Source organism: Erythrolamprus reginae, chromosome 1 (assembly GCF_031021105.1).
Source record: "Erythrolamprus reginae isolate rEryReg1 chromosome 1, rEryReg1.hap1, whole genome shotgun sequence".
Classification (NCBI taxonomy): domain Eukaryota; kingdom Metazoa; phylum Chordata; class Lepidosauria; order Squamata; family Dipsadidae; genus Erythrolamprus; species Erythrolamprus reginae.
Genome location: NC_091950.1, coordinates 85,341,740 through 85,364,924, shown reverse-complemented (window position 1 = coordinate 85,364,924; position 23,185 = coordinate 85,341,740). Strand labels below are relative to the sequence as shown.

General features: G+C 37.6%; 1 protein-coding gene across 1 annotated transcript in view; it reads left to right on the top strand.

The window, feature by feature from the left end:
• Positions 1-23,185, top strand: part of RPAP1 (RNA polymerase II associated protein 1) — a 67,928-nt gene that overhangs the window by 22,942 nt on the left and 21,801 nt on the right. The window contains exons 8-18 of the mRNA XM_070757337.1: positions 2,038-2,153; positions 2,339-2,437; positions 3,531-3,632; positions 5,007-5,174; positions 6,724-6,915; positions 8,511-8,645; positions 9,201-9,380; positions 10,825-10,982; positions 13,708-13,887; positions 18,441-18,642; positions 20,926-21,035. Of these exons, the coding sequence (XP_070613438.1) occupies positions 2,038-2,153; positions 2,339-2,437; positions 3,531-3,632; positions 5,007-5,174; positions 6,724-6,915; positions 8,511-8,645; positions 9,201-9,380; positions 10,825-10,982; positions 13,708-13,887; positions 18,441-18,642; positions 20,926-21,035 (1,642 nt within the window). The remainder of the gene's footprint in view (positions 1-2,037; positions 2,154-2,338; positions 2,438-3,530; positions 3,633-5,006; positions 5,175-6,723; positions 6,916-8,510; positions 8,646-9,200; positions 9,381-10,824; positions 10,983-13,707; positions 13,888-18,440; positions 18,643-20,925; positions 21,036-23,185) is intronic.

Here is a 23,185-nt window from a genome sequence, read left to right as displayed (position 1 = left end):
ACTTTCTAGGGAGACTTTTATCATGTTTTATCAGTTGATATTATTACATTATTATTGTTGTATATATGCCAGGAGTATCACAGTCTTTTAACTGGTACTTTTCAGCCATTCCTAGCCCAGAACCTAGGAATGATGGAAGTATAATGACATTGGCAACAATAATAACATTTTTACCTTTTTATGGTGTTTTACATATGTGAACCAGGCAGAACATGGCCACAAATGTACACTCAGAGCAGTCCAATCCATAGATAGAATGCCAGTAAAGAATTTAAAATGACCAAAGTGGAGAAGCATAGACATAGTGTAATGGTAGTATGTGGGAATGACATTGGTAGACAGGAGAGACAGCTATAGAGTCTTCGGAGAGGGGCGGCATACAAGTCCAACTAATAAATATAGAGGGACAAATGGCATGTAAAAGATATCTCAGTCCATAGAAAGAGGGAGAGCATAGGAAGGGATCCTTCTGGTTTTCTGGAGAGTAGCAATAGTAATAGAATTTAGATTTATATACCGCTTCATAGTGCTTTTTCAGCCCTCTAGAATCAGCATACGGCCCCCAACAATCCAGGTCCTCATTTTACCCACCTTGGAAGGATGGAAGGCTGAGTCAACCTTGAGCCGGTGGTGAGATTTGAACTGCTGAACTACAGCTACTGAAGTAGCCTGCAGGGCTGCACTCTAACCACTGCACCACCCTGGTTCTTGTAAAACAAACAAAAGAAGGGGCAAAATGCTAGAGGCAAGACTCTATTAAGATCAGACAATATTTATTTATTCTTTACTTAATTTATTATTTCGGTATACTGCATATAGTCACCTACCTGGCACCTACAATCCTCAGATTGTAGAAGGTAATTTGAATTTGAGGTAACAACAGAGGGGTGGTTTCTTCAAAGTTTCATAATGAATTCCAGGCAGATGGAAACTCCAGGGACTTCCTGGTTTATTACTTAGAATCTGCACATGAAGTTGGTAATTTTAGGGATGGGGGAAAGTTTATTTTGCTTTTTTAGCTTTTCAAAATTCTGCTTTTTCAATATTAATACTTGTGAACTTGTACTTTGGACAACATTCCATAGGTAATGTGATGGATTTATCTCAAATTCTCAATGGATTGCTTCTTTATTGTTTCTATTTATTCTATTAGCTTATAATAACTAAATATTTGAAAAGCTTGACGTCCGGTCCTTTGCAAGACTTCCTCACTACTTTTGCAGCCTTTAATTTTGCTGTTCTAATTGAGCTGTTACCTGTTTGTATTTAGTTCCTTGGATGCCTTGCTCTTTCTGTTTTATTTTTTATAATGTCTAGAATTCAAAGGAATGTTTAAAGTGAAACATTCAATTAAATGTTTGAGAAGCTCCTCTAAGATTTTTAAAAAATATATTATTGCAACATAGATGGTCATTTTTAACGCACACATCCTCAAATATGTGTATGGGATGCAATTTTGGTTTTAACCTTATTTTCCGCTCTTGATTTCTGTTCTTACAAAAAGTAAGGATTAAATTAGAGCGAGAATCTCTGGTTCTTATGACAGAAAAACCTGGGAAACCAGTAGCTATAGGGCTATTGACTTGAAAACACAGCTGATGTTTTAAATATTAGGGTAGGATTCTTGTGTACCATTAGTTGGAAAACTTTTTTTTACTTATATATGCCTTCCTAATTCTCCACAGTAAATCTAGTTACCTAACTTTTTTATGTTGGCATAGGAATGTAGAATGAGGAGAGAGTTTAATTGTCATACCTGAAATTCACATTTGACAGTTTTATTCATTCTGTGCACAAGGTGATTATCAGCTTAGCTTCATTTTATCATTAAAAAATCTCTTCCCCTTTCTTCTATAGAAGTTATGGAAAATTAAATTGTCAGTGGAGCTGTGATATTCATAGGTGAAAGATGAGTCATTTGGGTGTTTTTCACCCCGTTGTAGCACGAAATTAGTTTTGAGGACCTTTCAAAGACAATGTGTCTGCTCTTGTTTTTGTGCCGGAGAACAGTAACACTTGTCTTTGTCTTTCAAAAAGATGATGCTCTTCCTGTGAAACCTGAAAAGGATTGGGTCCACATGGACAATGTAGAATTTGAGAAGCTGGAGTGGACGAAGGACCTTCCTCCGCTGAGGCAGGACCAAATAAAAAAGGTTGGAAAATAAAAATGTCTTCTCTCTTGCTTTTCAAATGATATTTCAGAATACGTGGAAGTGAAAAGAATTTGATTTGCTTCAATAGTTTTCAGCGCTCTGAATTGTTCTAGATTTTCTGCCAAGTTTTTAGATATCTAAATAACTTAATAAGAAATAATATTTTTGTTTCTTTTTCCCAATAGGGGATGCAAGCACGCTTTAGTCTGAAAGGAGAACTTATTCCTCCAGATAAAGAGATTCCCACTTATTTGGGCCTACATCACCATGGAGAAGAAGCAGAGGTAAATGAAGAGCATCTTCAGACTTAAGTATATCTACAATCTTATTGCATAGTTTATGTCACAATATTCTGTCATTTTTTTACCCAATTCTGGACTAAGGAGGGCCCACGGTATAAATTTGCAAAGAACTACTTTTTAAACATTTAGAAAGAAAAAGAAGAACAAAACAAACGTGATGAAAAGCCTCCGTGTTTGGGACTTTTATAATCCTTAAAAGAGGGCTATACAATAAAGAACTCTCAAATTCTAACCTTGTGGCTGCTTGTATTTTTCCAGACTACTTTGCTACGTGTAGCTTATGTTATGAACTTAATTCTTCTGAAGCTCTTTTTTTCCAGTTGCCTTCCTTTTAAACGTCCCCTTCTCAGCAGATTTATCATCTGCATCTGCCATACTGTGTTATGAATTGTGTGGAAGTTGGGTAGGAGATGATTATTTTAACTCTTTGCTCAATACAATTTTTATTCAGAGAAATGGAAAATGGCCTAAAACGGTATTATATTACCATTACCACTCCTTTCTGCTGATAGCACCTATACTCTCTATTTACTCCGGTCACAATTCAAAGTGTTGGTTATGACCTATAAAGCCCTTCATGGCATCGGACCAGAATATCTCCGGGACCGCCTTCTGCCGCACGAATCCCAGCGACTGGTTAGGTCCCACAGAGTTGGCCTTCTCCGGGTCCCGTCGACTAAACAATGTCATTTGGCGGGACCCAGGAGAAGAGCCTTCTCTGTCGCGGCCCCGACCCTCTGGAACCAGCTCCCCCCAGATATCAGAGTTGCGCCCACCCTCCTTGCCTTTCGCAAGCTCCTTAAAACCCACCTCTGTCGTCAGGCCTGGGGGAATTGAAATTTTTCCCTTCCCCCTAGGCTTATAGAATTTATACATGGTATGCTTGTTTGTATGAGTGGTCTCTTAAATTGGGGGTTTTTAGATTATTTTTAATATTAGATTTGTTACATTGTCTTCTTTATTGTTGTTAGCCGCCCCGAGTCTTCGGAGAGGGGCGCCATACAAATCTAATAAATAAATAAAATAAATAAATAAATACTCTTGAGTGTTTCAATGTTTATTTATTTGATCATAGATGGCTGGCTACTCACTGCAAGAGCTCTTCCACTTATCTCGTAGCCAAGTCACTCAGCAAAGGACACTGGCTTTACAGGTGCTGGGCCACATTGTCCAGAAGGTAAGCTCAGAGTTTGTGTACAGTTTGGATGCTTTCTTAGTGCTGCTTTTATGCTAGAATCCCATGATCTTTTCATTAGGCATTGCAGCAGGTGTCGTTGATGATACAATATCTTTATATCTAACAGAGAGATATAGTTTTTGAATCCGAAGTGGGAGAGAGGAGGGCGGATTCAGGAGAGTCATTCATGCCTAACATTGCTGTTCTTTTAAGTACTTGCTAAAAAATATAATTTAGTGCCAATGCCAGATCTGAACCGTTTTGACTTGCCCACAGTTTGAACAGTATCAACATGTAGAAGTGAAATATTTTCTGACTACACAATATCTTTCCCATTGGTTCTACACAATAGCTTTCTCATTGGTAGTTACCATTGCTCTTTGCTTTTCTGCTTTGATATATAGCCTGTAATTTGCCTTGGGAATTTCTTTTCCATTTGTTGAGAACAATGATCTAGGTTTCCTGTCCAATAGATCAGTGTTTCCCAACCTTGGCAACTTGAAGATATTTGGACTTCAACTCCCAGAATTCCCCAGCCAGTGAATTCTGGGAGTTGAAGTCCAGATATCTTCAAGTTGCCAAGGTTGGGAAACACTGCAATAGATGAATCATTAAAAATTCGTTTAGAAATCTAATATGTATAAATAACAAAACACAAAGATAAAATTGTAGCCAAATCTTCCAAATTTCATTGTCCTTTTGGAACGTGTCCTTCTGCACTATGGTGTGAAGCAGGACCTGCTAAAGACTAGTCTTTTTCACCTGTTTCAGAGGATCAAGAATATACACAATAAGTGCAAGCTATTACTGGTTCCATTGTCAGTGATCTTCCATTTGCTGGAAGTTTTTCCCAAATTGCCCCACAATACAAGAAGGAGTAGCACAGTAACAACTTTTCTGCTGTCTTAGGCAATTTTGTTAGGGTCCAGCTGATATGGACTAATGTCATCGACCATACTAGAATAGAATATCATAGAATTTTATTGGCCAAGTGCGATTGGACACACAAGGAATTTGTCTTGGTGCATATGCTCTCAACGTACATAAAATAAAATATACATTTGTCAAGAATCATGTGGTACGACACTTAATGATTGTCATAGGGGTCAAATAAGCAATGAAGAAGCAATATTAATAAAAATCTTAGGATATAAGCAACAAGTTACAGTCATACAGTCAACCTGGAAGGAAATGGGTGATAGGAATGATGAGAAAAACTAGTAGAATAGAAGTGCAGATTTAGTAGAAAGTCTGACAGTGTTGAGGGAATTATTTGTTTAGTAGAGTGATGGCGTTTGGAAAAAACTGTTCTTGTGTCTAGTTGTCTTGGTGTGCAGTGCACTAATAGTGGTTTGCTTGCAATGTGTGTTTCAGGCCAAGGCAGGAGAATTTGCCTCCTCACTGAAAGGAAGTGTCCTGCAGGTATTGCTGGATGCTGGTTTCCTATTTTTGCTCCGCTTCTCCTTGGATGATCCAGTGGATAATGTCATGGCAGCCACCGTCCATGCTGTCCATGCACTGATAGTCTCTCTGGATGATGAGGTTTGTATCTGCAGAGTACTTGAATCTATTTAAAAGACTACATTGCTCACTACAAAGAAAGGAATGGCTAAATTCCTTCACTTGAGATGGATATTTTCTTCCTTCATTCTATAGATGTCTGGCATCAAAGTGATGCTTTGAGCTTTTGTATCTGACTTTGCATTAGTGCTTACTCACCTTCTGAGCCACTGCATTCCCATTTAAATGTCTTGCAAACATTAAGTATTATTCAGAGATTGTCTTGAATGATTTGTTTTGGAAATAGCAATAGCAATAGCACTTAGATTTATATATCTCTCCATAGTGCTTTTACATATAGGACTCCGTGGTTTATGATTATCAGCATATTGCCCCCAACAATCTGGGTCCTCATTTTGTAATATAGAAACACACAATAGGCTTGATTAATTGTTCTTTAACTGTCCTAATGGGGAAAAATATTGAATAAATAGATGTTGTAGAAGTGGTTCTATTGTGGGTATTTCCTACTTCTTGTTAAATGGTCTTTTTAATTGCTGTGTTTCAAACCAAGTACCAGGAGTACTTTTAGCCTCATCATTGGAGAATAGTATAATAAACAGGTTTAATAAAAACAAAATAAATACTTACATTTTCTAGTTTTGAATGAATCGGATCAGCTAGAGAGCACCTGTGTTTATTTCCAGACTATATGGTAGACCATTTAAAACAATTATTATAATCAAAATGCCAAAGGAGTTGGTCTTTATTTTACATTGCTTTAAAGCGTCCTTTGGGAAATGAGCATTAATATGACTAGAGGTTAATTGTGCTTATTTTTAGTTAAAAAGATGCAAAATAAAAACAGAATGATTTTCTTGTGTCTTATTGCTTTCTTAGCTGTGTACCTCAGGTTATACAGAGTTAGGGTAAGAAGAAAGCTTAATAATATTTCATGTTTTTTAAAAAATCCAAATGTTCAAAAAATATCCAGAATTTAGTGCTACTTCTCATCGCCTGAATCAGATCTTCTAAATTATTTGAATAGGAAACTGATGAATGTGTAAAATGCCAATTTCCCCCAAAAACCTGTAATTCCAAGGAGTTCTTTTTGGTGCCTAGACCAAAGGTATATGATCAGGCCCTGCTAATGGGATTAAGTTTATTCCATCAAAATGTATGTCATACTCTCCTTCCTTCCAAATCAAGTCTTCTGGAATGAATTGTGGTATTGTGGAGAGGGTGCATTTTAGGGCAACATAAAATTGACCCTCTCCTCCAATGCTTTCCCAACCTTTCTTCTCTTAGGAATCCCTATTGCATCAAACTCCTTCCATTTTTTAATTGTCTAGAGGCAAACTTTTAGATATTAAAAAAACTAGACTTGCAATGAAAATTACAAAAATATGACCATTTTATTTACTTAAAAATACCAATCTTGAGTAAGACATTTTACAGTATTACTTCCCAAATGGGAGATGCTGGGAATTAAATCTGAATTCTCCTCTGTGAGTTCTGGATCTCAGTTGGTTTAACTATAAATCCATGTTTTCTCTCCGCTGAAAACTTTATGATGCTTGTTCCCTTCCAGGAATGCCTTGACAAGGCTTTTGCATGGTACCAGGGCATGACTACGTACCCTTTAATCCCAAACAGTGAGGAAGAAGAACTTGAAGAGGAAGAGGAAGGTGTTGCACTAACTCCAAACCAAAAAATACCAGGGAAAAAATCAAAAGATGAAAACAAGCCAGATGCAGAAGTAGCACGATATGATGTTGTAAAGGTAAACATCCAGAATCATACCTCAATAACTCCCTCCCTCCGTTGTTAAGTTATTCCAACTGAGTAAAAACTTGATTGATGGCATGCTGAACATTTCCTCGATCAAACCAAAAATTGCATGAGAGGTGTCACTGGTTTTTCTTAGCCTTCCAAAAACTAAATTGATTACATCAGTATAAAAAGCCAGCTGAAGAGCTTTTGATCAGAGTTCATTTGCACAAGAAGATCTCTGAGGATAATGTAGATTTAGGCTCAGAGAGGCTGGTATAATTATAATTAACATAAAAATACTTTGTTAGAGTTTGCAGCAATCAAACCAGCATGCAAGTAAACAATTCAGCAGGATTCATTTATAGATGAAACTTGTTTATATACAATATACGCTTTATGTATGGTTTGTATGAGATGTATGATTGTTTTTTATCTTAAGGGTTTTAAATTGTTTTAACCATTGGATTTGTACTATTTTGTTGTTGTGAGCCGCTCCGAGTCTCCGGAGAGGGGCGGCATACAAATTTAATAAATTATGATGGTGATGATGATGATGATGCATGTATACAATTCCCATGCAGCATAACTCAGAATCCAGTAGCACAGAATCAATATAATCACAGAAACAATAGATTTACAAAAACATATATACATATAGCTATAGCTACACACACAGACAGACACACAGATCAGTCAACCTAAGCCACGCCCAGACTTCGAGCTTTCTGACATGACTCTCAGTCACCAAACAGTTCCCATTGGCTGACTTGTTATGGCTATCCCAGCTCATAATTACACTGACATACTTAATCTGTAAAGTTTGTAAATGACTTTTTTAGGTCATTTATTCGAATAGTGGCATTTTGGAGATATTATCTTTTGTCATGAGAATTAGAGATGTCATATCTTATATGAAATACTTTGGGACAATATCAGATAATTTTTAGAGTAACTCTGTTGCAGTTACATCTGAGTGGTTATCTCAGATATCTTAGTTGGTATCTTTCAAGGACTTACATTCAAATGAGGGGATTGTATCAACTGAAATGTGAATATAAAAAGTGACTTAGGTAATGTAACATGGTTGTTTCATACAGACAATTTATTAATTCAACTTCTATGTCGCCCAATCACAATGTCATCAAGTTTAAATACCAGACAGTTTGAATTCTCTTGCTATCTCTTTTCTTCTTTGAAGAAAACGTTTCTTTCTTCCCAAGGAAGTTGTTGAAATTCCAATTATAAAATAGCAATAACTTTAAAAAAATAAATTAGCTCTTGCTCCATGTCAAAATGCAAAGCTCCATGAACAAATTATTACTAAAATCTAATAAAAGCAACTTAAAATGGAACTGGATAAAATACAATTTAAAATGATATTGGAATAAAATACAGTCTAAAATGAAATTGGAATATAATACAATAATTTAAGTTATAGATAAAATCTGATGAAATTGTATTTTGGTGTTACCCTTGAAATCTAACTTTCTATAAGGGATAGCTAGTAACCACTGAAGCATTTAATTATGAAAAAAAATCCAGTTTGTGTATTTAATTATTAGCATTAGCATTGTTACAGTATAAATTGCATGCTTTGTATCCTAGGGACTTCTGAAGACCAAGATACTTCATCGCTTAAGATACATCCTGGAAGTAATGCGGCCTGTGCCATTAGTAGTTTTGGAGATTCTAGATATCCTCATTCGCATAGCAAGACACTCCACTGAGGCTTGTGTCCAGGTAAGTCTTGTAAATGTTCTTCTTTAGAAAAAAGCATTTGATATAAGAGATCAAGGCTCTTATGGCCACATATTTCAAGTTTGACACTTTTTGAATTTGAAATTTGCCATTCCATTCTGACCTTAAAACAAACATCCACATTCCAAGAGTTTTTTCCCCCTGAGGTCAAGTCAATTTCAACCCATGTCAATCGGAGTTGTTTAGAGAATTTCTACTATTCTGAGAACAGTGTTTGAATTGTAGCAAGCTGGCTAGTGACTGGATTACTTTCCCAAACATTTTGCTGTTTAGCCAGAATAACTCTAGACAAAATGTTTTGTCCCACCAGAACATAGCCAGTTTAGAGGCTTAAAATGGAATATTTTGCATTGCACTCTTTGATCCAAAATTTGAAGCAAACACAATTTTTCATCCCTTGCCCTTTTCTTCTAGAGTAATCATAAAAAGAAAGGGCATTGCCAATTTTATTGAAACATTTTGCAAGGTACTTGTATCACTACAATGAAAAGTTGTTAGCTTTGTAGCACTGACTTTTGTTAAAATACATGTTTACAGGTCCTTGATTGTCCTCGTCTGGTTGAGACTATTATCAGAGAGTTTCTTCCCACCCAGTGGATTCCAAGACCAGTGAAACCTGGGCAGCTGCTTGTAAGCCTACATGGACTACCCTGTCCCAGTGCCATGAAACTCATTAGAGTCTTGGCATGTGGAGGGCGAAATACAGCTGCCAGACTGGTAAGAACTATTTTCAGCCTCTACTGCTTAGCTAATTGAAAATACCAAAAATATAAGGAATAAAATATGCAATTAACCAAATTTGATTGAAGTAGAGGGCAGTTTCCCCGTGTGTTCAATTAACTGTAACTGGAATTCTTTATATGCGTATACAGAGTGTCCAGCAAACCTGGAAAACAGGGAAATTAGGGAATTACCAGGGAAATCAGCAGTTTGGGAAATATCAGGGAATTATCAGGGAATTCGTGAAAAAACCGGAATAAATCAGGGGAAAAAACGAACTATTAAAATGTTTAAAAGTCAGGGGAAAATCATGTAAAAACCCCCGGATCGCTCTGCTTGGCAGAGTCAAGCAAAAATGAGCATAACTGTGGCAACAGCTTGCTTCCTTAGCTATCGATATTTCTCCATGGCTTAACCGTTTGGTATGACGTCGTCTACGACCATGCCTTAACTTCAGACTTCAAGGGAGAGGGCAAGAATTAAAGAAAGGCATTAGCATAGGAATCTTGTAACAAGTAAGGACAATGGTTAATATATAAAAGAAGAATTTTTGCTTTTAAAAAAATATATATATATTTTTATTTATTTTATATGACTTACAAACATTTAGACATCAAACAATACAACATTAAACATTTACACTTGATATATTTACAAAATTTATTTTTTAACAATTCTATTTACTATACCTTTTTCTTAATTTTTGCTTTTAATGCATGTATTCCCATGGAGAAACCTCTTAGTATACACCAGAGGTGGGTTCCTCCTGGTTTGGACTAGATCGCCTGAACTGTTAGCAACTCGCTGGTGATGCGGTGATGGCGTTGCAGATCTGGTTCGGGCGGTGCTGGTCTGTGGGTGCCACCATCTTTCCCCCCCAATTTTTGGCAAATTTTTCTGTGGTCTGAGGACTGCTCCTTGTCCTCTGCTTCGAAAAAAGTGCTCCTGCCCACCCTTGGGTTAATACTGACCTTTATTTCTTCACCTGAAGCACAGCTGAGAAGCTTATCAGCTGTGTTTTGGGCTTAATCCACCTTCTGAGAATGCGCGGAAGTAAAATCAGGGGACACGCGTGCATACGAAACGTCACAATGCAAACCGGTGGTGAAGGTAAGTGGAACCCGCCCCTGGTATACACTATAATCCACCTGGTCCCCCATTCACATGGAGAATACTGATAAGCATACCAGGAAGGCAATATGCCCTTTCTTATCAGTAACTAATATTCAGGAGCATTTTATTTCAGTTTGTATGGTTCCATTTAGTAGCTATGCCTGATAGTGATTCACAGATGTGACCTCCATGAATTTACCTATTCCTTTTAAAGCCTTTAAATGAGATACCATAATTATGTTCTGTTCGATATCAGTATACATTCTTTCTTCTCTCTGTACCCCGTTATAAGTCCTGAATCTTACTTTCATTTGGTTGTTATTTACAGCTAAACAAATTTGAGATGAAGAGTCGTCTGAGCCGCTTTATAGCTGAAGATCCCAAAGACCTTTCTTTAATGATAGAGGAAGCCATGAATATGAGCATAGAAGCCTTCCGCTTGTGGGCTGTGGCCACTGGTTATGGTCAAGCATGTGATCTCTATCGGTATGGCTTTGACTGAGTTCAAATTTCATTTCCTTTGACTTCTAAGAGTACCAAAGCTTCTGAGTTCTTTAGAAGTTTTCCTTGCCTTTCATAGATGATAGAGTATACTCCTTAGTTCATTTACCATTCCTTTTCTCACCTAAATGCTACAATAGATTTAAATTGGTCTTCACAGACAGATGATGAAATAGCTTGGATAAACTGCTGCTGTAATTTAGTTCAAAAAGGCATTTTTTTCTTCTAGAAATTAAGTTATTAAATATCATACAAAAAATCATAACTCGGTGGCTTCTAATTTACCAAATATGGTTTATCTGTATATTCTTCTAAACAAAGGCTGACTAAATTAGAATAATTTGTATGCCGCCCCGAGTCTACGGAGAGGGGCGGCATACAAATCTAATTAATAATAATAATAATAATAATAATAATAATAATAATAATAATAATAATAATTTCGTTGAATAAGCAAAACAGAAATTAGTTCACTGTCAGCAGAGGGATTGTTCATTAGGTTAAAATAAAATTTCTTTGTCAATTATATTCTTTGATAGATTTGTTTTATGTATCAGTTCTACTTATTAAGATGGTTATAGCAAAATCTACAGTGGTACCTCTACTTATTAAGAACGCCTCTACTGTACTTAAGAACTTTTCTAGATAAGAACTGGGTGTTCAAGATTTTTTTGCCTCTTCTTACGAATCATTTTCTACTTACGAACCCGAGCCTGAAAAAACTTTCCAGGAAAGTTGAGAGCGGCATGAAGGCCCGGCCAGTTTCCTGCCATTCCCCCTTTAATCCCGGCCATCTTAGGTTTTTCTGGTCTGCCAGAGGAGCCTTTTGGTGGTGCTTAAGGAGGCTTTGGCATCCAGAGCGAACAAAGCATTTTCCTTTCTCTTGGTGCTTGGAGAGGAAATAAACCTCTGCCAGCACCCAGAGAAAAGAAACGCTCCCTTCGCTCTAGACAGTGACAGTCCTCCTCCTCTTATTCTTGCTTCTTCTCCCACCCAAATTCCGAGCTTTTATTTCTTTCCTAATAGGTTTGCATGCATTATTTGCTTTTACATTGATTCCTATGGGGAAAATGCTTCTACTTACAAACTTTTCTACTTAAGAACCTGGTCACAGAACGAATTAAGTTCTTATATTTGAACTTTGGGAACTGGAACTTATTTTTTAAGCGTCCTCTGTTTTCTCAGGGTGTTTTCTAACCAAAAGGGTAAAAGATAAGATGGAGTAAGACATAACTGATACAAAATACAGTATAGATCTATATGGAAAGAGCTGAACTCCAAATAAGTTATTACTTTGTTTTTAAAATAGCAGCCAACTAGGAATGATGCACTTATTTGGAATTCTAGTTGATTTATTAAAATATTAATATTTCCCTTTCTTCTTCTATTGGAAGTTTTCTGACCATGAGGTGTCTCAAACTTAAAATTACTTCCTTTCAAGCTCAAAATAGGAATCCTTTAATTTCAAAATACTTATGGAACAATATTAGAACACTACTGGAACAGCTGCTTTATATGGTCTGAAGAGAAACCAACATCCATTATGAACTCAAAATGGAATTTTGAATTCAAAACATTTTGCACATTCCTATCAATGGCTTATAACTGGATTTTGACTTTAGTGAGGAGGGTTTTTTGGTAATTTTTAACTACCTTATATACTCGAGTATAAGCCGACCCGAGTATAAGCCGAGGCACCAGTTTTTGCCACAAAAACTGGGAAAACTTATTGACCCGAGTATAAGCCGAGGTTAGAAAATGCAGTGGCTACTGGTAACTTATAAAAATGGAAACCAATAAAATTACATTAATTGAGACATCAGTAGATTAAACGTTTTAGAATATTTATTTTACAGAAAACCAGTAAATTAGCTCTGTAAATTTAAAAGAGGGAAAACAAAAGCAATCTGGTAATAACAATAAATTAAAAAGTAAAAAAAGTAGCTCAATCAGCAACCAAGCTAAAACCTATTTCTAAACCTAACCCAGGGCTGTTTAAACTTGACAGTTTTAAGACTAGTGGACTTCAACTCCCAGAATTCCTGCACCAGCCATGCTACTTCAGGAGTAGGAGTTGAAGTCCACAAACCCTAATCTTTCCAGGTTTGAAGAATCTTGTATTTTTAACCCTAACCCAGGGCTCTTTAAACTTGAGTTTTTAGAAGCCTGGAGAGAGTTCATGCCGTTTCTCTCCCCCCCCCCCTTTAGCTTGCTGGCTGGCTCGTTGGCTGGATCTCCCACCCCTGATCGTCCCTCCTCCTCCTCGTCTCCATGTGTTGTGCAGGGAAGCAGATTTGCTAAAGAGATCCACTTGGGACGGCAGCAGGGAAAGAAGGAGGAGGAGAGACAGAATAGCCCACAGCCGCGGGGGAGGAGGAAAGGAAAGAGCTGTCCTCCTCCTGCTTCCCCTGCTGCCATACCAAGTGGATCTCTGTAACAAATCTGCTTCTCTCTCCGTCTGGAGGCTTCTAAAGTCTGGAGAGAGTTCATGCCGTCCCCGTCCTCCCACTTTAGCTTGCTGGCGGGGTGCCCTCTTGTGGTGATTCGGCGCCCTCTTGTGGTGACTCGAGTATAAGCCAAGGCCGGGTTTTTCAGCCCATTTTTGGGGCTGAAAAACTCAGCTTATACTCGAGTATATACGGTATACTAATTTTTTTTTTAAACTATACTAACATGATTCTGTGACATCTTATTTGATTGCAATTTACAGAGATCTGTATCCTGTGCTAATGAGGATAGTTTCTTCCTTATCCCAACTGACCAGCAGTTTCCAAGAAAATAACACCTTGATTGAGCTTTCTATCCAGAGAGCTGCAGCTGTTGTCACTTTGCTTACTCAGGTGACTCAGACAGCTAGCTGCGGAGCAGAACTGCAAGCCCAGCTTAGCAGGTATAGTCATTTCTCTGTATATCCAAAAGCAAAATATTCTTATAGTGGGTTTGCGTTGAAAAAAAAAAAAGGCTTGTATTACATTTTGAAACAGGGTGAATAAAAATCGATGATTTTTAAATATATATATATATATATATATATATATACAGTGGAACCCCGACATAAGAGCTGCTCTACTTAAGAGCAACTCGAGATAAGAGCTGGGAGGGGAGAGATATTTTTGTTCTACTTACAAGCCCAAATTCGAGATACAAGCGCCAAGGAGCTGTCTCCTGAAGCCAAACGCTAACTTCTGCGTTCGGCTTCAGGAGACAGCTGCGAAGCGGCGCGCGTGTTTTAAAAGGTTGCAGCCGGCCTGGGGGGCTCGGGGGGGTGCTTGCAGCTTTCTTTCTTGCTCTTTTTCTTTCTCTCTTTTACCTTCCCTTCCTCTATTTCTTCTTTTCTTTCTCCTTCCCACCTTCTTCCCTCCCTCCCTCCCTTCACTCATTCCTCTCTTACTCTCCCCTTTCATAAGTTTCCTTGCTTCCTTCCTCTGTTCCTGTCCCTTCCCTCTTTCCTTCCTTCCTTCCCACCCTCCGTCCATTCATTCACCCATTCCTCTCTTGATCGCTTAAAGCCGGTCCCTGGTGCAAAAAGGGTTGGGGACCTCTGTCCTACAGGATTGGGTGGCAGAGAAGTTGAACATATGTAAATTTAAAAGTTTAAGAAAGTTTACAAGTTAAGTGAAAGAAACTTCATTATTCATTTATATGTACATGTACATTTCTTCATTAAAAACATGTCTTTCTGCATAATTTAGACTAACTTTGTGAGTTTTTTGAGGGCTGGAACCAATTAAAATTATTTACATTAATTCCTATGGGGAAAAGTCGTTCGAGATAAGAGCTGCTCGACTTAAGAGCCCAGGTCCGGAACGAATTAAACTCGTATCTCGAGGTACCACTGTATTTAAAATTTAACACTTTTTTATTTTGATAAAATTTTTTTGATAAAATGCTGTTGGAGTAAAAAATCTATTTAAAGAGTTTTCTATTTAAGATACATTAATAATTTAGTTTATTCAGCATGAAATGGAGCTTAGTTATATAGAAAGAGGCTGTATATTCTGCAATATTTATATTTTTCTCATTCAGTGAATCCAAGCTTTGCAAACTAAATATGTAGGAAACCTTCATTTTGTTTGCAAAAAATAATATTAAAGATTCTAACTACCAGAAGAAATGAGTCCTTGCATTTAAAGAGCACCTATCATTTCAGATCTATCATGGCAGCGGTTGTTGACAGGCATTCACTCATCTGCTGCCCACCATGTCCATCACCTTGTTATGTCACTGCCGCATCACCAGCCATCCCATTAAAGTGAATGGGACTGTCGGTGAGTCAACGGCGGATCAGAGGAAGAGCCGATGCGGGACAGAAATGACAATTGCTCTTTAAAAATTATTATTTAAATTGAGTTGATTTAAATCAAGCAATTATTTTAATCGACTTGATTTAAATCAGATCCCCACACTATTTTGAAACCATGACAACAGCAATAATAATGGCATTAAATATACTGGTAATAGTAGATGAGATCCAGTTTGATTTAGCAGTTAGGGTACTGATTTCAATCTTGCTTTAGAGTACAGAAATTAATGGACTGTTATTCTGTCTCAGTCCAAGAAAGAAATCCATGGAAAGCCACTTCATTTCCATGTCCCAGTGGTGTTTTGTCAAAAAGCAACTGGATTTTCTTTGTTTTTACTTGAAGATGTTTCACTTCTCATCCAAGAAGCTTCTTCAGTTCTTGTTCACTTCTTGGATAAGAAGTGAAACATCTTCAAGGAAAAAATATTAGAGTTCGTTTCAAAATTCAAAACCAGAAGCACACACAAATGATTGATACAGCTGGATTCATCAACTTCTTTATAAACATAGCAACAGATGAATTTACAATACCATAAGCAGAGTTCTTCTTCAATCAGTTACAGACAGCAGAGAACAGTTAGTTTCATTTCAGCAGAGTTCAGAATGGAAGAGTACAGACTCAGAAGTGGTTAACTCCCATTGGCTGACTTAGTTGCTTTGCCCCTATTCATTGGCTAACCTTGTTAACACCGGCTCTCCCAATCATGAATTTTCTAACAAAAAGCAAAGTCCATTTGCCTTTTGAAAAAGCATATTTGGGACAACCATGATCAGGATGATTGAGAATCTCCATAAATTTCCATGTTGCCTAGAAACTTGCTTGGATTTGTTCATGTGGTCATTGGGAATCAGGTTTGACTTGGAAAAAGATAAAAATAAAAGTGAGAGAAAATAGATCAAATAAAAACATCAAAGACAGAATTGAGCAGATGAAATGATTTATAAGAAACAAAAAAAGGGGGGAGAACTCTATTTTTTCCTCATGAGATTCAAGATGGTGAATGTATCATTTCTAATGGCACTTGGTTGTTGACCAGATTGGGAAATGCTTACATTGACTGAGGAAAGAAGAGAAATCATTATGTGATTTCACAGACTTCTTTCAAATCTCTTGTTCTTCATCCATTAAAGTTATCTCATTCCACTGCTTCCCTTCCACTAAAATTCACTGTGACGTTGTAAGAACATAAATATTTTTGGTCAAAGTGATTTCATGTGATCTAACTTTCCAAAAATGAACAACTGAACAATAAAAAACCCAGAAGCAGGTAGAATTGGGAGGAGATGAAGGCAATTTGGAGGAGTTTCCCCAGCATGTAATGCTTGTCAAACTGTGTATCCAACTTCAATAAACATTTGGAAATTGATCCCCTCACTTTGGGAAGTCTTACTTGTAAAGTTTATTTGGCAAACTACAATTGAGCAGATCAAATCTTGCTGAGAGGTATCTGAACAAGAAAGAGAATGCAATTTATGGGCTTTTATTATTCCTTAGTTTTGAAAAGCTTTCTGAGATCAACTTGATAGTACTGCTTTTAAGAATTCAAAATACCACCGTTCTCCTTGTCAGAGTTAAATTTTTATTGCATGCCCCATATAAATCTTAATTTTGCTATACATTCTTCTTTATCCTTCCTGCTTTGATTCTTGTTAATCTGTTTCCTGGAGGTCGTGATTTTCTTCATTGGAATAAAGATAAAATTAAATCATTTGGGTTGATATGCAAAACTGCTGCTTTAAAAACTCAGTTTATCAATTCTCTTGCATAATTGCCCTTTAAATAGGACTCCAATTGTAGCTGCCACATATATATTTTTTGCCCTTGCTCTTTTATTTTGTACATTTTCCTTTCTATTAATTTCCTCATTTCCCTTTAGGGTGAGTGCAAGTAAATACTAATCTTATTGAATAATTGATCATAAGTTTTCCTTGGAGCCTTCATTACTGAGGCCATTAAATGCCAATGTTTATGTTTGCTGTGGAAATTGAGGTTGACAGTGAATTTGATTGGAAAGCTAATCAGCTGAGAGAGAGTAAATACCCAGCTGACTGAAGAGCAATTAGACCATCTAATGAAAGAAAGCATAATTGTATGGGAAGTTATAAATACCCAGCTTAGTGAAGGATCTATTGAAACAACGTGGCTCGGGCAAGTGTGGGGTTGTTTTAAAATACAATAAATAAAAAGGGTTTGTCAAGGGATTCAGATAACATCATAGATACAATTTGGCAAGAATAGTGTAAGAATAACAGTTTCCATCATTTGCTAGAAGTTATTGATTGATGTGTCCAGCAACAGGATAAAATGCTATCGCAGAATAAATATGTTCCTAAGCTAACTTGTAACTTCATTGTGACATTTGATTATTTGTCCTGTTCTATGTGAACAACTAACTGATGACTGCATGGCTTGAAACAGTAAAAGTAATAGGAAAGTGAACACAAGAACAAGGGGACACAATCTGAAGTTAGTTGGGGGAAAGATCAAAAGCAACATGATATTACTACTATATTATTTTACTGAAAGAGTAGTAGATCCTTGGAACAAACTTCCAGCAGACGTGGTTGATAAATCCACAGTAACTGAATTTAAACATGCCTGGGATAAACATATATCCATCCTAAGATAAAATACAGAAAATAGTATAAGGGCAGACTACATGGACCATGAGGTCTTTTTCTACCGTCAGACTTCTATGTTTCTATGTTTCTAAGTCTTCATTTCTGTGTTAAATCATATTGGTTTAAGCGTGGCTGTTTGCCAGCCATTACGGCTGTACTCAGCATTTGAGGTTGCAAATCCTTGTTTACAAGTACAGTAGCTGCTTTCACAGATCACACTAATCCAAACCACCCAAATAGAATGATATGTGAAAGCAGCAGCTGATTTGTGAATCATTTCTGAGAGCCTCTTGGTTCATACAAACCAAGATTATTATTCCTGTAGCCTTTCACCTTTCCAGGTTTTTATTTTATTCTGTTCTATTTTTTTATTATCTTTATTCCATGAACCCTGAACAACTTGCCTAACTGCGGTAAAAACCTCAATACTTTTCTCTGGTAGTATTGGCTGCCTTAAGTAGCGAGCATTAGCAATTCCCATATTATTGTCTTTATTTCATGTTTGTGTAATGTTACAGGAGTGGCCCAGAAGAGGGTGATCAGATTCCACCCCCACCCATCACCTGGAGTCAGGTCGCAGGTTTCAGGCCTGTCATTGAAACCAACATGAAGAATTGCCTTAAAGAGATAACCCACACGGAGAGATGGCAAGCGTTCCAATCTCTTACTACGGCCTATGCCATCTATATGGGGATGTATTACAGGCACTGTGGTCAACAGGTAAAGAGTTCAGGAAGTGAAGTTCTGAGTCTGCAGTTGTCTTTGGGGTTTCTTTTGTTCCATGATTCTCCTTCTGTCCGGAGGAAGGAGGTACATCAGTCTGGCTAAAATTACCAAAGGAATAGCAATGAGTATAGTTTAGGCTTGATAGATCTGCTTTGTCTTTTACTTTCTTTTTTAGTTATGCTTTTATGTTGCATCAAAACGATGCCCGTTCTAGGCAACTAAAAATACATTATTTAATCCCTTCCCACCACCAAATTAATGAGCGCGCACACACACACCCTGCCCCCAAATCTACATGCCAGGCAGGCATGTTGCAGACCTCAGCTGTATATTAGAAAATACTTCCTCTTGTGCTTCTAAAGTCCTTGCAAGGTTGGAGCATGGAAATAGTTCACTTTATTACAGTGATGGTAAACCTATGGCACCTGTGGCACGTGGAACCTTATATGCTGGCACACGAGCTGTTGCCCTAACTCAGATCCAACGTGCATGTGTGTGTTGGCCAGCTGATTTTTGGCTTGCAAAGAGACTCTGGAGGGGCATTTTTGGCTTCCAGGGGGCATGGGGGAGGGAATTTTTGGCTCCAGGGGGCATGGGGGAGGGAATTTTACCTTCCCTGGCTCCAGGGAAGCCTTTGGAGCCTGGGGAGGGCAAAACCCAAGCCTACTGGGCCCACCAGAAGTTGGGAAACAGGCCATTTCCGGCCCACAGAGGGCCTCCAAGGGGGGACAGATTGTTTTTGCCCTCCCCAAGCATTGGATTATGGGTGTGGGCACTCACGCATGTGCGAAAGCGCACGCCCATGTTCTTTCAGCACCCGAGGAAAAAAAGGTTTGCCATCATTACTCTATGAGATCTGGTCAGACATGTAGATGAATGCCAGAAGAAATCTCTGTCAAATAACCGGGACAGAGCCATGCAGGCTTCATAGGTGGCAACCAATGACACTCACTAGAGTTCGCAAAGCAAAAGGGTCACCCAAGTATATTGACTGTATCTGTCATTGCCTACAGTGCTGCATTCTCTGGCTTCCAGATATTCTTCAAGGACAGCCCCATGTAGAATATAGGGAGTACTGTTTAGATACAGTAATCTAATCAGGATATGGGTAGGGCATGACCGATTACACATGGAGTTTCCTAAGCCCCCAAATAATGCTACAAGTATACCAGATCTTACTTCGTAAAAGCTCAAGCAGAGACTGTGATTTTTGGAGAAATCCCAAATTGCAGACATCTCTGAATAGAGATCTGAAAGTTGCCTGGAAAACTCGATCAGATTAAAAACTCAGGGTGAAAGTATATTTTAGTCCAAGATCAGTATTTGAAATTAAAACTAATCTGTCCCTTTGGCGTCCAATGAATTCCTCCCTTCTCCATGGGGGTAGGAGTCAGCAGTCAGGATGGGTGTACTCGGGTTGTACTCAGACATATAAAATCAATGGATCTGCCCACTGACCCCAGTTTTCCTGACTCGGCCTCTGCAGATCTCTCAAGAAAGCCCTCTCGTCTTTTCTTAGGAGCTTGTGACCTAGCTTGCAAGTTCTTTGGCTGGTTGGAAATTCAGAAAGTTGTACTCCCGATGCACCCATCATCAGTTGAAGACTGATTTAGATTAACTTTGGAACAGGCTTCATTGGTTTTCAATTGGTATTTTTCTGTGTAATTAGTCAACCTGTAGCTCAGTGGGCATTTAAGTGAAGTCTGCCCTCCTCTTATAGGGGCTTTGGTGGTGCAGTGGTTAGAGTGCAGTACTGCAGGCTGCTTCTGCTGACTGCTGGGTGTAATTCACCAGTTCAAATCCTCACCAGGCTCAAGGTTGACTCAGCCTTCCATACTTCCAAGGTGGGTAAAATGAGGACCTAGATTGCTGGAGGCGATATGCTGACTCTGTAAACCATTTAGAGAGGGCTGTAAAGCACTGTGAAGCGATGTATAAGTCTAAGTGTTATTACTATTTCTAAAACACCCAGTCACAAATGTGTTTGGAAATATACTGCTCAAAAAAATAAATAGAACACTTAAACAACACAATATAACTCCAAGTAAATAAAACTTCTGCAAAATCAAACTCTCCACTTAGGAAGCAACACTGATTGACTATCAATTTCACATGTTGTCAGCACATTCAACTTTGTACAGAACAAATTCAATGAGAATATTTCATTCATTCAGATCTAGGATGTGTTCTTTGAGTCTTCCCTTTACTTTTTTTCAGCAGTGTATTATCCATGCAGAGAAAATCATAATGATTTCTTTCCTCCCATTTTTTCTATAGCCAGTAGTAAACCCAGTTGATTGCATAGAAGAAGTGGAACACCTGACGACCCAAGTGCTGTTGCCTCTGCTCAGCCAGCCAGCCATGCAGACCCTTTGGGAAAAGCTCAGGTGAGTTCTTCTGCTGTCATAGGCCAGTGTGTCTGAGATATTAGATCATTACAAACATTACAGAGTGCTGTGGCTGCAGAAGAAAACTTACATAATTAGATTAAAACTCCACATCCCTTTGTATGCTTCCCTGAATGCAAATCCTATTGACTTGCATCTTAAACTCATTCCTGCCTTTATGTACAACTATACCTTGGACCAGAGTACCTCCGGAACCGCCTACTACCGCACGAATCCCAGCGGCCGATAAGGTCCCACAGAGTTGGCCTTCTCCAGGTCCCGTCGACTAAACAATGTCGTTTGGCGGGCCCCAGGGGAAGAGCCTTCTTTTTGGTGGCCCCGGCCCTCTGGAATCAACTTCCCCCGGAGATTAGAACTGCCCCCACCCTCCTTGTCTTTTGTAAATTACTCTAGACTCACTTATACCGCCAGGCATGGGGGAGTTGAGACACATTTCCCCCCAAGCTTCTTTATATTTTGTTTTATGTTTGGTATGAATGTGCTGTTTGGTTTTTTTAAATATATGATAGGGTTTTATATGTTTTTTTTTAATATTAGATTTGTTTTGTTATAATATTGTTTTTATTGTTGTGAGCCGCCCCGAGTCTTCAGAGAGGGGCAGCATAGAAATCTAATAAATAATAATAATAATAATAATAATAATATACATTGTCTCATAAAGGGTGGCTTATTGAAGATTTCACTAATGCGTACCTTCTTCAGTATTATTTATTTATTTATTCAATTTTTTAAAATGCCGCTCTTTTCCTTAGACTCAGCGCGGCTTACATGTTAGCAATAGCACTTTTTAACCCTGCTGTTCTTTTCGAAAAAACTCCCTTATCTTCTGTTCCAGGTCACATACGACCCGGACCGAAAACCCTTCATTTGAAGTGGTTATGTTTGGTCAATTTGAAAACTTTTTTCACCTGGAAACAAGTTTGAACATTTCTGCACACAATGGAATGAAAATTGAACTGAAAAAATTAATCCTTATTGGTTTATTTTGCACATAAATGTGCCTCCCCCCCATTTTTGTGAAAGTTTTTTTCAATTTATGGATAGTTTTGCTTGAAAAATCCATTCTATTTTACTAAAGTTGGTGTGGGATTGGTAGCTTGAACATTTCTGCACACAATAATATGAAAATTGAAATGAGAAAAGTAAATCTTATTGGTTTATTTTGCACATAAATGTGCCTCCCCCCTGTTTTTGTGAAAGTTTTTTCACTTTATGGATAGTTTTGCTAGCAAAATGCATTCTATTTTGCTAAAGTTGGTGTGGGATTTGTAGCTTGAACATTTCTGAACATAATGATATGAAAATTGAACTGGAAAAATTGATGCATATTGGTTTATTTTGCACATAAAGTTATTTCAATTAATATAAAAATTATGCTGTTAATTTCAAACTTACATACTTTTTTTTTAGTAAAATGGATTTCTTTCATAAAATTAATTCTCTGGCTACAATGTGGTTGATTTTCAAAAGGATATTCCAAATATTTCTAGCCAAACATGTATAAAAAGTGACAATAATGGCACACAGCAAGGCCGAGGGGGGGTGGCCATTTTGTGGCAAAAATAAACCAATAAGAACCATTTTCTTCAGTTCATTTATATTTTTCTTATGTTCAGGATTGTTCAATTTAGTATATCAAACCTTTTGGGGGGAAATTCCTTAGGGATTTGTAGCCTTAAAAAATATAAATTGACAGGAAATTCAGAAAGGATGGGGGGGAGGGGCTTTTTGATCAAAATAAAAATATAAGTCTCAATTTTTCCAGTTCAATTTTCATATCATTATGTTCATAAATGTTCAAACTAGTTTTCCAGTTGAAAAAGATTTCATAAAGATCAAATTCAAGTACCTAAACAAATTATTTTTGGTCCGGTCATATCCGAACAGAAACAGACTCGAAGTAATGAATATTTTTTTGCCCAGAAAACAATTAGCCACCACCCCAAAAATATTTTTTTGATGATCAGCATTGTTAAATTGAGTAAATGAATGCCTAAGATTTTAAAGAATATTTCGGATTTGGAGCATAAAAAAATAAAAAGTGAAAATGGTTGCAAGCAGCCGAGGGGGGTGGTGGTGGTTATTTCTGATGTTAAAAAACCAGTAAGAATCATTTTTTTCAATTCCTT